The sequence below is a fragment of the Coffea arabica genome, chromosome 9c, assembly GCF_036785885.1.
Source record: "Coffea arabica cultivar ET-39 chromosome 9c, Coffea Arabica ET-39 HiFi, whole genome shotgun sequence".
Lineage (NCBI taxonomy): Eukaryota > Viridiplantae > Streptophyta > Magnoliopsida > Gentianales > Rubiaceae > Coffea > Coffea arabica.
Window position 1 is genome coordinate 40,105,414 of NC_092326.1, and position 14,806 is coordinate 40,120,219.

At 36.9% G+C, this 14,806-nt stretch overlaps 2 protein-coding genes across 2 annotated transcripts; one reads left to right on the forward strand and one right to left on the reverse strand.

Annotated features, from left to right (window-relative positions):
* The first annotated feature begins 1,395 nt into the window (after nt 1-1,395).
* On the forward strand, nt 1,396-4,143 carry LOC113708747 (uncharacterized). Its single transcript, XM_072065252.1, has 2 exons — nt 1,396-1,524; nt 1,632-4,143. Exon 2 carries the CDS (start codon nt 1,823-1,825, stop codon nt 4,076-4,078), a length of 2,256 nt encoding a protein of 751 aa, XP_071921353.1. The 5' UTR covers nt 1,396-1,524; nt 1,632-1,822; the 3' UTR covers nt 4,079-4,143.
* Nucleotides 4,144-6,051: 1,908 nt separating this feature from the next.
* LOC113708746 (protein TRIGALACTOSYLDIACYLGLYCEROL 3, chloroplastic-like) lies at nt 6,052-13,501 on the reverse strand. The gene is made up of 10 exons (XM_027231337.2): nt 13,045-13,501; nt 11,979-12,104; nt 10,297-10,392; nt 10,083-10,160; nt 9,933-9,994; nt 9,734-9,809; nt 8,985-9,092; nt 7,689-7,864; nt 7,494-7,578; nt 6,052-6,470 (listed from the first exon to the last, which is right to left on the reverse strand). Exons 1-10 carry the CDS (start codon nt 13,264-13,266, stop codon nt 6,432-6,434), a joined length of 1,068 nt encoding a protein of 355 aa, XP_027087138.1. The 5' UTR covers nt 13,267-13,501; the 3' UTR covers nt 6,052-6,431.
* Nucleotides 13,502-14,806: the final 1,305 nt, after the last annotated feature.

A 14,806-nucleotide genomic window follows, 5' to 3' on the forward strand; every position in this document is an offset into this window, starting at 1 on the left:
AGTTCAGGTAGGTCCTCCTCCTTTCCTAACTCCTCACACAACTAGTAATTCGGTTCACCTTCTTCATTAGAATATAGGATAGAGGACGGTATAGGCGTTATCAATTGTAAAAAATAAAAATAAAAAAGAGTAAATAAAGTTGTACTGGATTAGTGTAAACCTTGGAGGTGTTTTGAGTAAATAAAACATTATTAAATCACCTGATATCTCCACATCAGATCAGATCGACATATGATTTTGTCATTTCAAAATCGGGTGGCTCATGTCTTTTTGACTCTATGAGTTATGAGCGAGGGCGAAATTTTGAGTACATCAAATATATGAGCTCCGCCCGTAGATTGATTATCTCAAAATTTGTCGTATCATTTCACTAACTTGCACTAATTTGTACAATTAAGATGTGACAAAATTTAAGTCAAAAGTTCTAATGAATCACGTCTACTCGAGTTTTTGCCATGAGGTGAGACGAATCTTCGAGTCAATGTAAAAGAAAAGGAAAGAAAATAATATAAAAGAAAAAGAAAGAAAATAAAAGAGAGAATAATCATATAGGGCTGCAAACGAATTGAGCCGCTCGCGAGCGACTCGAGTCAAGCTCGAGTCGAGCTCGAGCCGGCTCGCGAGTTTGGGTATATATATATATTATTTTTATTTAATAATAAAATTACGTATATTATATATTTTTTTATTTTTTATTTTCATAGTAAAATTACGTATATATCCTTAATATTTTATTATTTATTAAGAAAAAAATATTATTTTATTTATTTTTTTAAAAATAAAATAATTATTTTTTATTTTTTTTCGAGCTCGAGCTCGAAATTTGTCGGCTCGTCGAGCTCGAACTTGATAAAATTTAATCGAGACTCAGCTCGATTAGCTCAAATCTGGACTCGACTCGATTCGTTTGCAACCCTATAATAATATAATTCAACTGCAGAGTAGACAGAAGCCTCAAGTGATTGACATGTAATGGGAAACCTTTAACACGCGCCCAAAAAAGTTGTTGAAGGATTGGGAATTGATGATGATGTGTCCTAGGCGACAAAAAGATGAACCCTGAACGTAAATGGCATGAGTCCACACAATGTTAATACATTACACAGGTAAACTGAATTTTAACTGAATTAATAAGAACGGTCACTTTCTCGTCCTGCATTGAAATGATACGTTGATGAATCATTTGTAAAACTCTTCAATGTAGTGGTTGCGTTGTTGAGCTATAACCTCTTAAAAAATAAATATGTCCTAATTGTAGTGGTGATCGAAGTTAAATTTATTTAAATTTTTTATATTACTGAAAAAAAAAGAAGAGTACACGCGCTTGCGAAATGAACAGCAGATTCCTCCAGAGATAAAAAGTAAAGCTAAAAGGCGCAGCAGGAGCAAGCACATTAACAGAGAATTTCAAACAGATTACTACTGCTACAGTATTATTCCTCGAGAGATTAAAAGTAAAGCAAAAGAGAGCAGCAGGAACAGCACATTAACAGAGAATTTCAAGAAAAGACACCAGAATCAAAAGTTGTTTACTTTACCTTAGTTCACACCTTGCAATATGGCAACATAATACTCTAGCAGTACTAAAACTTTTGAGCTTTAATCAGTAGCTAAGGAATCCCTTTTTGCAGCAAATTCGAGGAAGCTAGAAAAGAATGTCTGTTCTTCATACCCCGCCTCCCAATTCGGTCTTAGATAGCTCACTGCATCGTTTCCAGCTTGCAGGTACTGACACTATTGTTTTGACACAAGAAAAAACACACACTCACGCAGTGAGAGTGGACCATTCTATGGTAGCTCATAAATAGCCCATCTTTAATCCATGGAAGAAAGATGGGATTTTGATATCATGGTCTGCAAGAAAAGCTTTGTTCTTTGGCCTTTGTCATTCTTGTTGCTCTTCTTCTTCGTATTTTTGTCAAGCCCTCTTGCTATTTTTGCTGTTTCTTTGAACAATGATTCTGCGAATGTGGGCGGTGAGGTGGAGATTGGTCTTGACCCTCAAGACGGTGCTGCACTTTTGTTGTTTAAGTCACAGCTCCTGGAACAATCCCAGAGTTTGTCAGGCTGGGATGGCGCTGTTGGGTGCAACTGGCATGGTGTCACCTGTTCAAACCAGACTGGCCGGGTTATTGCACTTAACCTCACTGGACTGGACTTGTTAGGCCAGGTGCACCCCTGTTTGTGCAATCTTACATTTCTTGAAACCCTTAGTTTGTCGCATAACAGCTTCAATGATTCTGTCCCATTCTGCTTTGGGGGTCTTTCAAGGCTTAAAAATCTGGATCTTAGCTATAACAGGTTTAGTGGTGTTGTTCCCAGTGCACTCATGGAACTTCACAATTTAGTTCAGCTGGACCTCAGTCATAACATGTTAATGGGTACCATCCCCTTTTGGATTGGGAACTTCTCTGTCAAGCTCGAAAAACTTAGTCTGAGTTTCAATAATTTTAATGGTGAGATACCAAAAAGCTTGTTTAACTCGGTGGCATTGAGGTATTTGGATTTGTCCCACAATTATTTGGTGGGAAGTGTTGGCGATTTTCGTCAAGCTCTTGGGCATATCAACCTTGAGGCTAATTTGCTCTCTGGCACCTTGCCATGTTTCTCTGCCTCGTCTGCATCACTCTCGGTGCTCAATTTAGCCAATAATTCAATTATGGGAGGGTTACCGACCTGCATTTCTGCTCTTAGAGGATTGACAGAGCTCAATTTGTCATTTAACGTATTAACATATGGGATCTCTCCTAGATTTGTGTTTTCAGAAAAATTAGTTGTCCTGGACTTGAGTTTCAATGAATTATCTGGGAGACTTCCAAGCAAGATAGTTGAGGCTTCAGAGAAATCTAGGCTTTTACTTCTTGATCTGTCGCACAATCACTTTTCTGGGAATATTCCGGTAACGATTACAGAATTAAAAAGCTTGCAGGCATTGTATCTTTCCAATAATCTGCTTAGTGGAGAGATACCGTCAAGAATTGGGAATTTAACCTATCTCCAAGTGATTGATTTCTCACATAACATACTGTCAGGTTCAATACCTTTGAACATTGTCGGCTGTTTTCAACTACTGGCCCTGGTACTGAACAACAACAATCTTTCTGGTGAAATCCAACCTGAGCTCGATGCATTAGATAGTTTGAAGATACTTGATATTAGCGGCAATCAGGTTTCTGGGGAGATACCGCTCACCTTGGCAGGATGTAAATCTTTGGAAGTTGTAGATTTCAGTTATAATGATCTTTCTGGGTATTTGAATGATGCAATTACTAAGTGGTCCAACCTCAGATTTCTTTCCCTTGCTCGCAACAAATTCAGTGGAGCTCTACCTAGTTGGCTTTTCACATTTGCAGCAATCCGTACAATGGACCTTTCTGGGAATAAGTTCTCTGGCTACATTGTTGATGGTAATTTTAACGTTAGTGAAAATTTCATCAGTGTTGGTGCTGGCAGAACGACCACTACAATTTCATCGGTTACATCTCCAAAGCTGGATATCAAATATTCTGTCATTGTTGCTGGTAAAACTGAACTAAGCTTCAACTACAATCTCTCAACTGCAGTTGGACTTGATCTGTCAGATAATCAACTACACGGACAAATTCCAGCGAGTCTATTTGGATTGCAAGGTCTTGAATACCTAAATTTGTCTCACAATTTTCTTGACGGTCAAGTGTCTGAAAATGTGGGAATGATGTTGAGCTTAAGGGTTCTAGATTTGTCACACAATTCTTTGGCTGGTCAGATTCCAGATAACATTTCCAATCTGGGAAATTTGACTCTCCTGAATCTTTCTTACAATTTTTTCTCTGGAATAGTACCCAAGGAGCAGACGCATTGGAGATTTTCTGGAGCATTTGCAGGAAATCCATACTTATGTGTGAGGTTCTCTGATGATGGCTGTACAAGAGGAAGCCTCCCAGAAGTTCCAGGAAAGACGTTTGAAAGAGAAATGGATGAAGGACCAATATCAGTTTGGATATTTTGCGTTAGTGCTTTGGTTAGTTTTTATTCTGGTCTTGTGGCTTTGTTCTGTTCCACTCGGACAAGAAACTACATTCTGCAAACGAAAATATAATGCTTTTGTACATGTACGCTGCAACTTGGGATGATGAATGATGATATTCCATTGTACAGGAACAATGTCTTGCCTCTTTTTAACTACTTCCCGTTAATCTTCTTAGCTCTTCTGCATTTTGAATAAATTTCTGCACCTAGTGACTAAACATATCTAACACAGATTCATCCTACAATACGAAGGCTTTAAGACTTGATCAATATAGGTTTATTGCAGTCTGCATGCTAAATTAGTTCAAGTTACAGGCGTAGTTTGAGGCAAAGTATGACTCAAAAGCTGTAATGTGTCACCTCACTTAGTTTCTGCAGTCACTCACTTTCGATCCCACAGTTGAGAATAAAACAGAAATCATTGGAGTTTTACAGCTCATGCTCCAAAACAATGTCATTTAGGCATCCCTTTCAGGTTTGTTTGGGCTTGTCAGAGTTGATTCTTTCTCGTGCCATTTGCGGCAAAGCAATCACCTAAGCCAACAAACAGGTAACCTGTAGGCTGAATAACTTCAGATCATTTGCTCTTTACTAGGAGTCCCACATTTTGCTGTGCTGGTACCTTTTCAATTCGTTAAAGGTAATTTTGTCTGATATTCGGCAATGTGGATGGTTGCTATGCCTGGACAAAGTATGGAATGTCCTTTTCAGATGGACACAGTTTGTTTTGGTGATTTTGACGGACTTCCTATGTTTATTCTTGAATCAAATCGCCAATTTCTTTCCCCGGGTAAAAAGGGGGAGGCCTGAAGGTGCTTTTCTACTGGAAGGCCAATGCCTGGCCATGGCTGATTCGAGACCCCTCACATTCTCGGGATTTATTAAGAAGGTGATTCCGTTAAGAAAGTAGAGAAGCTAAATGCCAGTAGTGAAGAAATCTCAAGCTCGTTTCTAGCAGCAGAATACAGGAATAATGATGTCACAGCCATGATTTTTCTGCTTTAGCTAACTACAATGGCAAAGTAGAAAAATTTCCAGACCGTAAATGCGTAGCCTCATCAAGAAAGAATCACCTTATTGGAGCTCTTGATCTATTTATCTTGCTAAGATGCAAACTTTTAGTGTAATATTTCGTCATTTGTTTGATTCATCCAAGCTATAAAAAGCATCTAATACCATTCTTGCTGCTCATATCTCTGCATTATTCCATCAAGTGTTGCAAAATGGAGATGTAATTTCTAAAATGCAAAATGGGGGAAAATCCCAAAAGGGGATTACTCGAGCATCTTTGTCACCTAAATTCTATCATTTGTTACATCCTCTGCCTTGATTGATTCGAAACCCGATTTTGCTTTGTGTACAGTTTCTGAAATGCCACTCTATTGTTCCATTTGAACATTTCCTGCAACTCGTGACATCCTCAAACCTCGTAGACATTAATGAGTGTGTTTGGATTGTAAGTTATTTGAAATATTTTTACTGTAGTACTTTTTGTGATGTGATGTATGTGAGATAAAAAAGTAATTGAAAAGATAAAAAGGTGCATTGGAAATTGTAATGGTGATGTCAGCAAATATATTTGACCAAATAATTGGCTGTCCAAACACACTCATTGTTTCGTTAACTTTTGATATGAGTTTACGTTACAAACATGGTTCAATGATTGGATCGCTGTTACGGTGGCGGCTCTTATCGTTCCACATCGATTTTGACATATTAGTCACGGTATCGACGAGACGCAAATTTTGAAGCCTTTAATATTCTAAAAATTGTGAATAATATTCAAAAATATGCTAAACAAAAATAATAAAAAATTAGTAAAAGGAAATCTGTAAAATGTAATAATTTACGATTTAACTCAGAATAATTCGGTTGAAACTATCCGTATCGAAAACTTCTCAGCCGAATTCTCGGTGACTCGGCCGATTTCTTGGCGACCCATGTATGTCGGACTCATCCCATCCCGATATCGAAACGGAGAGGTCCGTTCCCATGATGACTCGGCCGAGTCCTCTCAGTCTCGGCCGAGACTTTGAACTGTGGTTACAAATGGTATACATTAGACGATCAAATAACTCCAACTTACAAGGTAGAGCCCTGAGGAAGAACGAGTACAAGGTCAAAATTCTGAAAAGAATATCAAGACCACAAAAAAGTAGACCGTCACGTTCAACGTTATCCAACTTGCTAAGTTGTGGATGCCGGCTCACAAAATAAAAGCTGCACCAACATCACAAGGACAGGCACGTCTTGTTGAGGCTGAAATGTTAGCTACTTCACTCCATTCAAATTGAGTGGATTGCTATGCTTGACCGGAAAAAACCAGCGACTCAACCATTTAAATTCTCTCTCCGAAGTGAAATCCATTCGCATCCCAAATTAAAGGATGTCATGCATCTTCATGCTAAGCACTGTTTTATAAGCTAATACTTAATTGGTCCATCCAAACTCCCAGATGCAAACTACAGCAATTGCAAAACAGGTAAACTGTTAAGAATTAACTCAACATTTGCATAAATTATGAATTAACCAAGTCATAAGTAAACAAACCACAACATATGGGTTTTGGGTGCTGTGCATGCATCTCTCGGGAAGCAAGTCAGAGAGGAGTGGATTTGTAAATGTAACATTTTCTTGAGACAAAAGAACGAATACATGTTCAATACATATATATAACCAGATAAGTATGTCGGCCGTTTTGTTGACAAATTTAGTGCATCAATTCTCCCACCAGTGAGGGTGAGGGAAGGCCAAGTATTTGGAAACTTATACCTGAAAGTATTTCTACTGAATAAACAATACATCAGCTCCTAAAAACAATGATGATGAGAAACCTGGTTGTTGAGCCAAATGGTAATTTATATTGGTCCTATATTCCCTTTTATCAATTTGTGTGCCATAGTCAACATTGCACATAGTTATAATCGTACAACGTTGCCACTATTTTGATGAGAAAAATAGTAGCCCACATTTATCTTCAAATATGAATCCACATTTATAAATCTTTGCCCATTTGCAAAAGTGCTTATGATGATACATGCATCATTACCATGAATGTGCAAAGAATGCTAAGGGTAATTTGCAACTTAGCAACACATACAGGCCTTAAACTGTTGGAATTACCAAGATTCCATCAAATGTTATGTGCTAATCATCAAAAAGAGAGGGTAAACTTGGGAAACCTCCCAAACTTCACTCTTTATTTATCACTGTTGAAAAGGAAGCGCAACTCCAAAAATAGTCATTTTTTGTCGGATGGAGGGAATTCACTCACACTTTCATGCTTAGCTAGTGAAACAAAATGCAACTAACACGAATCTCTGCTCCTGCACATAATCCCCTCTTCCCCTAGTAATTTGTCTTCTCATAGTAGTTCTCCAAAGAAATTGATAAAGAAGACCAGGCTAAAGTCCTAAAATATCATATACATATACTTGGAAGACATTAAAACGTAAGTTCAGCATCCAATCAATAGTGGCTGTTACCTGCCGTACAATAGAGTTTGCTGATGAGGAGAACTCATGAGTCATTCCTTCCCAGACGACCTTTCCCTCATAGAGAAACAACAACCTAGACACCGCACATGAATTTTAGGACAAGGTCAAGTAAAAATGCTTGATTCCATGCACACAAGGCTTTGCAGCATCCTACTAAAAAACTTGCAAGAGAGCATTAAGTACCTGTCAACAGCTCTTCTGATGGTACTATGTTGATGAGTGACAACAACATAAGAGGCAATCTTCCCAGGCTTACTGACATCACTCTCACCTTTCATATGAACAGAGCGTATGAGATCTTCAACTACAGTTGATGCAATTGGATCAAGTCCAGCAGTAGGTTCATCATATAAGAGGACCTGCTCAAATGTGGAAAAACTATCACCATTGTCAATAACTTCCTATAAAGTTTGCAACAGATGCATATCGCTAAGCAGCTAGAATAATGTGTACACAACCAAGAGATTTCAAGCAACACTAAGGAAATGGAAATACTAGAAAACAGACTAGTCGTGTCTCACCCTAAGACAATTTTTGACTGGGAAGAGCACTTAAAATATTCTATCTCACACAAGTAACTCTAATACTTAGCAGAGAAAGAGTAATACTGTCACCAAGTCTTGAGAAAAGGCAAAAATCTTAACCCAGTGCAAGACTACTTCAAAGCCTAATGGAAGTATATTTCTCTATTAAAATGGTTGATGGAACGTTTCTTGAGCAGGTTATATAATCAGATCTAAAAGAGCACAGGAGAAGTAAATTTCTTAACTTGAGATCTAATATGCATAAGAAGTTTCCCCAAACTTTGTCGCCCTCCTCCCCCCCCCCCCCTCTCTCTCTCTCTCCTTCCTTTTTTACCTTTCCTGCATCTGATATTCAAGACGTGAAAAACAAGAGTAAGACTTGACATAGTTGTTGCTAATAATCTCCTGTCACTGATAATTAATTGAAAATCATCTGCAAGTTCCATGCGGAAGGTAACAACTTTGCAGAAAAGAAATTAGTCTAAAGACAAAGTTTAACTGCCATTTCAAGCAGAGTTCAGTTTGAAGTTTAATAAGACCGCAAATTTGAATGCATCTTTATTACCTGAATTCCTTCTTTCTTTTTGGTAGGCAATACGTAATATATAGTGATTGACTAAAAAGTGTTCAGACTATGGAGATACTAGCCATAACAACTCTGTCATCACAAATTAAGCACAGAATGGTTAATTTGAATATAAGTTGACACGTCTTGATGTCGCATCAGCTGTTCTAATATCAAGAGCCAAAATCAGCTAACAATCCTACAGTGATTTGTTGTCCAAAACTGCAGCCACTTATATAACATGAAATGAGGAATCAAGACCAAGCTAAATCATACTTCAGTTTAGAAACCAAAATTGGCAAGATTTAATGCACAATCATGGACTTTTTGAAGACCAGAACCTCAGAAGGCCAGTAAAAAGCAGCCAATAAGAAAGCCCTCATTACTTACCTCTGGTTCCACTACATCCTTTGTTGTATCAAAAATTATAGAACGGGCTAAGGCCACCCTTTTCTTCATCCCACCAGACAATTCAGCAGGTAGTCGATCCTCAACTCCCTGCATAAACCATTAATAAAGATCAAAAAGTTGAAGATCGTAAGAAACCTCATACAACGGTAGTGACAATTATTTTGACTATATTCCTTTCCTTTTCTGTTTGATATTCCCACATTCAAATGCAAGATTCAAGCATTATGATGCCACCAGGACTTTAAATAACTTGAACCATCAGTACCAAAGTACATTCGACAAACTTCAATCACAAGGTAAAGAACACATTTCATGGTTCATAAAGAACCAAACAAAATGTAGTCATTATCTATTCCACTTACATATGTATGTTGATATCATTTCACGATAAGCAAAACTTGATGGACCCAAGTATTTTGGGTATCATTAATGATAGTATGCAACAAAATTAAGGGAAACTATTAGACTAACATGCATAATTCTCCATGATGCATGGCCAACTAACATGTGCTTACTTCTTTATATCATAATGAATTATGACTAGGCACCTACGCTCCTCATATAAAAGTTGAAAAAAACTGCTTCATATTTGTGTCCCCCGTGAACTAAAAGACCAGACGAAAGAAATATACACGTGATCAAGGTTTACTATTTTATACACATGATCCAGGTCTACCATGTTTTGATGTTTGATATATCTATCATGAATATTTATCATTTCTACATACCTTCAGCCCAACTGCAGCCAAAGTGTCAGTTACAAGCTCTGAGATTTGATCCCCAGGCATGTTAGAGTTCTCATATCTGTTAATTGAGCATGAGCCAAACATATTATTTCAGTATTGATGAACTGAATACTATTATGTTTCTTGGCAAAAGGCAGAAAAAGATGAATCACTGCTGTTTAGGAAGTATTATGTATCTTACAAAAGGAAACCAACATTCTCACGAACGGTTAAAGAATCAAAAAGTGCCGCGCTTTGAAACACCTGTCATAAAAAAGGTCTCTTCTTTTAATTCATATCACATGACGAATTCAAGACAGCTCATAAAATATGCCATTTGAAGTTAACTTACTAAGCCAATCCGAACGCCAGCAATTTCCTCATCACTGATCAAACCACGACGTGTTCTTCCACGTATCAAAACCTCCCCCTACCCATAAAACACAGTCCATGGAGGAAACCATGGCACAAATAATGTCAGATCTGGCAGAACTCATTAATTAAATTACACACTTATCTCAGATCCAAGTTGCAGGGCCAGCAAAAAATTACATTCCAAAGATTACCTTGTCTGGAGCAAGAAGTCCAGCCATTATTTTCAGTATAGTTGACTTTCCAGTACCTGATGGTCCAATGATTCCAACAGCCTCTCCATGTCTAATCTGCACATTTTATTTAAGTCTTTATACCATCAACTTACAGAATATACAAGTCAACAAAAACTGGATCAGTACAACTTATAAAAGGCTCACTGCTCTAGAGGACACCAAAAGGATGCTTGATAACAGTCATAACCGTTTCTCCCAAATAACAAGGCTCGATGAGTTTTCAAATGACCGTAATTATTTACCATTCCACCTTAAATTCTTCTCGATTCTTCTTGTATACACTAATTGCCAATACTTACAATTACAAGAATAAAGGCAAAATGCCAATAAAACTGTTTCAAGATGCAAAACATGGCAAAAGATGGTAGGAGAATGTTAATGAGCAATGACCTCTCTTTTCCATGTGACAGTGCAGTTTCATGTAGCGTGCTTTCTAAATATGATTCTGAAGTTGAACTTTCAGAATAGTCAAATTAATCTTTTAAAATGCGTAATCTGCTGCATTGGTTGAGTTTCTAATACCCACAAGAGCCTGGGAGCTTGTCCAATGAAATCTCATGAAAATGGATGAAAAGCATTGCATGATGAAAAAACTTATAGTAGAATAGGTCTAAGTAAGATCAACAAAAAGTCAGCAGCCCTAGGAGGCAACCCACTATGATAGTCAATCATATTTCTTACAACAACTAGGTATTAGCATGTGTACCTACTTTCAAATGTCAAAATAAGAACACACATATCAGTCCAAGGTCTACTTTGACTTTTTCAGAAAAGGTTTACCCTCTAATTTTAAGTGGCAAATTAAATTTGCGACAAGCTTTCGCAAAACATTATGTTGCATTTGTCCGACCGCATATCTACCACAAAAAACAGGTAACAGTATCTTGCTTTGCATGTAGTAAGTTCGAGAAAAAGATGCCAAATCTAATCATTGTCCTTGGTAAGAATGACTCTTGAAATTAGAAAAGCCAGTTACTTATCTTGAAATTAATTGTGCATATGAGGTCAAGGAAGCAAAAGTCATACAAACGTAATGCAGGTCTTTCTTCAATAGTGTGATATTTAACGCTAACATGTTAAATTTAGGGCATGAAACTGCTGGAATTAGAGTTTATGCCATTATGTACATATAACATCTCCTCTGGGCTGCATTAAAAACTCCACCAAGGAGCGAGGAAACAAAAAATTCCATAGAAAAAGTAGAATAAAAAAAAAGAACATCAAATAGGTCCACCGTCTGGGTAATTTAGAGGAACGAAGCGTAAAAGAACAACAAAATTATGTATCACTGTAATATACTGACAATGATGGAGATGTAAAGATACAGCATAAACTACATTTGTATATGCTAATCTACCTCAACTACTATAAAAAGAAACCTAATTGGTTTTTTAGGGTTCACAACACACAGAGAGCACACAAATTAAATTATTTGAAGCAATTGCTCTTGTAATGGGCACTCATCTGAATATCTTTTAAATCAAATCTATGGGTCAAAGAATTTGATACAATCATTAGTGGAAGTAAAAAGCACATAATTAAAACATCCAAGGCATATAAAAAAGGTAGTTGACATCTCCTTAGGTGAACAAGAATAAAACAACAGCTGTTTGCTGGACAATCATGGAGAGAAAATTCACCTTGAAGCTAACACCTCTTAAAATGTGCTTCTCCCCAAATGACTTGTAGACATCTCTACACTCAATGAGCACGTCAGTTTCATCCTGCTCCCGCACCATGCTCACACTCTCAGCCTTAGATGAATCCTGTTGACCATTAACAGATGGTTAAAGTCAACACTAGGATAGAACATGGTAAATTCGATGCTGGTCACAATCTTGACAAGGCAAAAACAGCTTTACAAATTAACCAAGTTCAAGACAAAGTTATTCAATGAAAACATAGGAGAATATAAATTGCGAGAATATGTGGAGAGAACAGCAAGATAACAGTAGAACAGCCAAAAGTATGTTGAATATGCCAGAACTACATGGGCCCTGGGCCCTACAATTTAGAAAGTATACTAACAAAATATAATCTGCCACAATTGCATTCGACCATGAATAATCATGATTCAATAATTACTAATGCAAACTACCTTCAGATAGCAAATTTAATGTAACTAGCAGCTAGACAGGTGTCTAGCTGCATACTCAACAGACAAACAACTAAGTGAGGCAATTTCTACAGGAACAAAATCTACATAATTGATTCAACGGCAGAGAAAAACTCCAGGAAAACAGGAGTCTCACAATCCAATCATCAGTGGTTTGTTACAAGATGAGGAATCCACCTAGGTGAGACAACCAGAGATATCAAGAGAAACCATATAACCTTAAACAAGTAAACTATTATCTGTACTTCAGAATACCCAAAATCAAGTCTTGAAAAACACCTAGAGACACATAAGTTCAGACAATGCACTAGCCTTCTCAATAGTTATCTGTATTAAGACCACTGAACCGTCACATGAACACTAGATACATCCCAATTGATCAAATCAACAGCAATTTAAGCATGTATCCAGCTAGATACAGATGGTTAAACGGTCACCTAAATAAAAATCCCAAATTGGAAAACTTGCCAAAAAGTAGGAGTCAAGATACATCAACGAAGAGGACAAAAAAGGACTATAAAACCAAAATTACAAAATCCCAAACCTTAAAAAAGAAAAAAGAAAGAATCATGAAATTTTTGGTCTTTTACCTTTGCATTGATTGTGGTAGCTGAAAATTCATCGGCATCAGCTGGCCTGAAGTCTCTAATAGGAGCCGTACAACCACAAATGATCCTCCTCTTTCCAGAGGACCCCAAATTCAATGGCTTCACACCATGCATGACAAAAGATTTGGCAGACCCAAAAGAGTCCCTTTTGCAGCATAAATTCAATGAGAGCATATTCGAACCCACTAAAGGAGTAGCTGCCATTCTGCCCAGTTCCACTTCTGGGTATTCAAGAACGACGATTTCGAAGGAGACCAACGTTGGTTAGGGAGCTCAGAACCATGAATAAAGATTGAATTCTGCTGGAGTTATACAAATAATTGGCTTGTTATCTTGGTCGGAAGAAGGTGTGAATTTTGTCAGCAAGTTAATAGTCAAATGCTGGTTAATTGGGTTGCCTTTGTATCTTTTCTTGTTTCAGGCTTATGTTAAACGAGGTTCCTCATTTTTGTGTGACAAAAGAAACAGGAATTGAATTTGCGTCCTCTCTTTCAGAGCCTCCGCGCAACGGATGGTCGGTCATATGACATATATGCCCGGCTGCCTACCCCATATGCCCAATTAGCAGTTTTAAAATTTTTTTTTCTTTCTTTTGTTTTCTCCCTTTCCACTTTTTCTTTTTTGAATCTTTAGATAGGTTGAATTCCAAATTTTCAGCCAAAGTCTTAATTAAATTTCTTTCGCAATAAAGAAAAAAAAAAGTTTTGAATTAAGCCTTCAAAGTCCACCTACCTAACATCCTTTGGTGCACAAGATTTATATCCTCAGAGAAGGGCATTAAATTGACAATCATATATCCAAAAGGGTTTGCTATTTTGTTATTTTTCACAAAAGAAAAGGTCCTAAATTTCTTTTTAATTCATTTATGCAGTTTCTTGAAGAATGTAATTTGTTAAATCATTATTGACCTAACAATGTTGAAAAGGGCAGAACTTAATTGTATGGAATTTTGTACTTTTAACTCTGAATGTCTACTCTGGACTTCCACTTGGATTGCAACTTTTATACTAGTAAGTTTTTTACAGTTTTAGTAGAAAAAAAAAATACTATTGCATGTTTTTTTTACAGTTACTTGGCATCTTCTTCTTCTCTTTTTTTTTTTTTAAATTTATTTATAGAAGACTCACGGTTTAATTTAGTTGGATCATGGGAGAGTTGGCATCCTCTTCTCTGGCAAGGCAAACAAAACACAAGCCAGATAAAACACAGTCCTGTGACAAAGAGGCATCACTGTTCAAATTCAGGCCAAAATCTAAGATTGTGTTTGGATTGCATTTTTCATGATTTTTCATGGAAAAATTACTGTAGCAATTTGATGTATGTGAGGCAAAAAGGTAATAGGAAAATGTAATCACGAAAAACGACGTAATTTTCCGACGAAAAATCGCAATCCAAGCAAGGCTTAAGTTTTTTGCTTTTTTTCCTGTAATTTTGGGTCATATGTTATTTTCAAGTTCGACGAAAAAACACTTTTTTTGTCCTAGCAAGAGAAAAAAACTAATTTGCTTGTTAAATTCAGTTACTTACTGCAGTAATTTTACTTAAAACTCTTTTGAGTATAATGTTTTGTTTTGTTCATATTTTGGAGAAGAAAAGTTACCAAATGTCATTCCATTTTTACTTTAATCTTGTCTAAACAAGGATCAAAGAATAAAATTCGGAAATGCAGCAAAAGGTGTTTCTGAAACGACCCTCATTCATCAAAGAAAAATGGATATTTCACATTTGGTTGACCAGAACAATT

Bases quoted from the DNA above. Each gene is read 5' to 3' on its own strand.
- LOC113708747 (XM_072065252.1), top strand. From the start codon at position 1,823: ATGGAAGAAAGATGGGATTTTGATATCATGGTCTGCAAGAAAAGCTTT.
- LOC113708746 (XM_027231337.2), bottom strand. From the start codon at position 13,266: ATGGCAGCTACTCCTTTAGTGGGTTCGAATATGCTCTCATTGAATTTA. The intron at 10,393-11,978 runs GTGAATTTTCTC...TAAAATGTGCAG, and splicing joins TAAGAGGTGTTAGCTTCAAG to ATTAGACATGGAGAGGCTGT. The intron at 9,093-9,733 runs GTATGTAGAAAT...TGGTTTATGCAG, and splicing joins TGGCTGCAGTTGGGCTGAAG to GGAGTTGAGGATCGACTACC.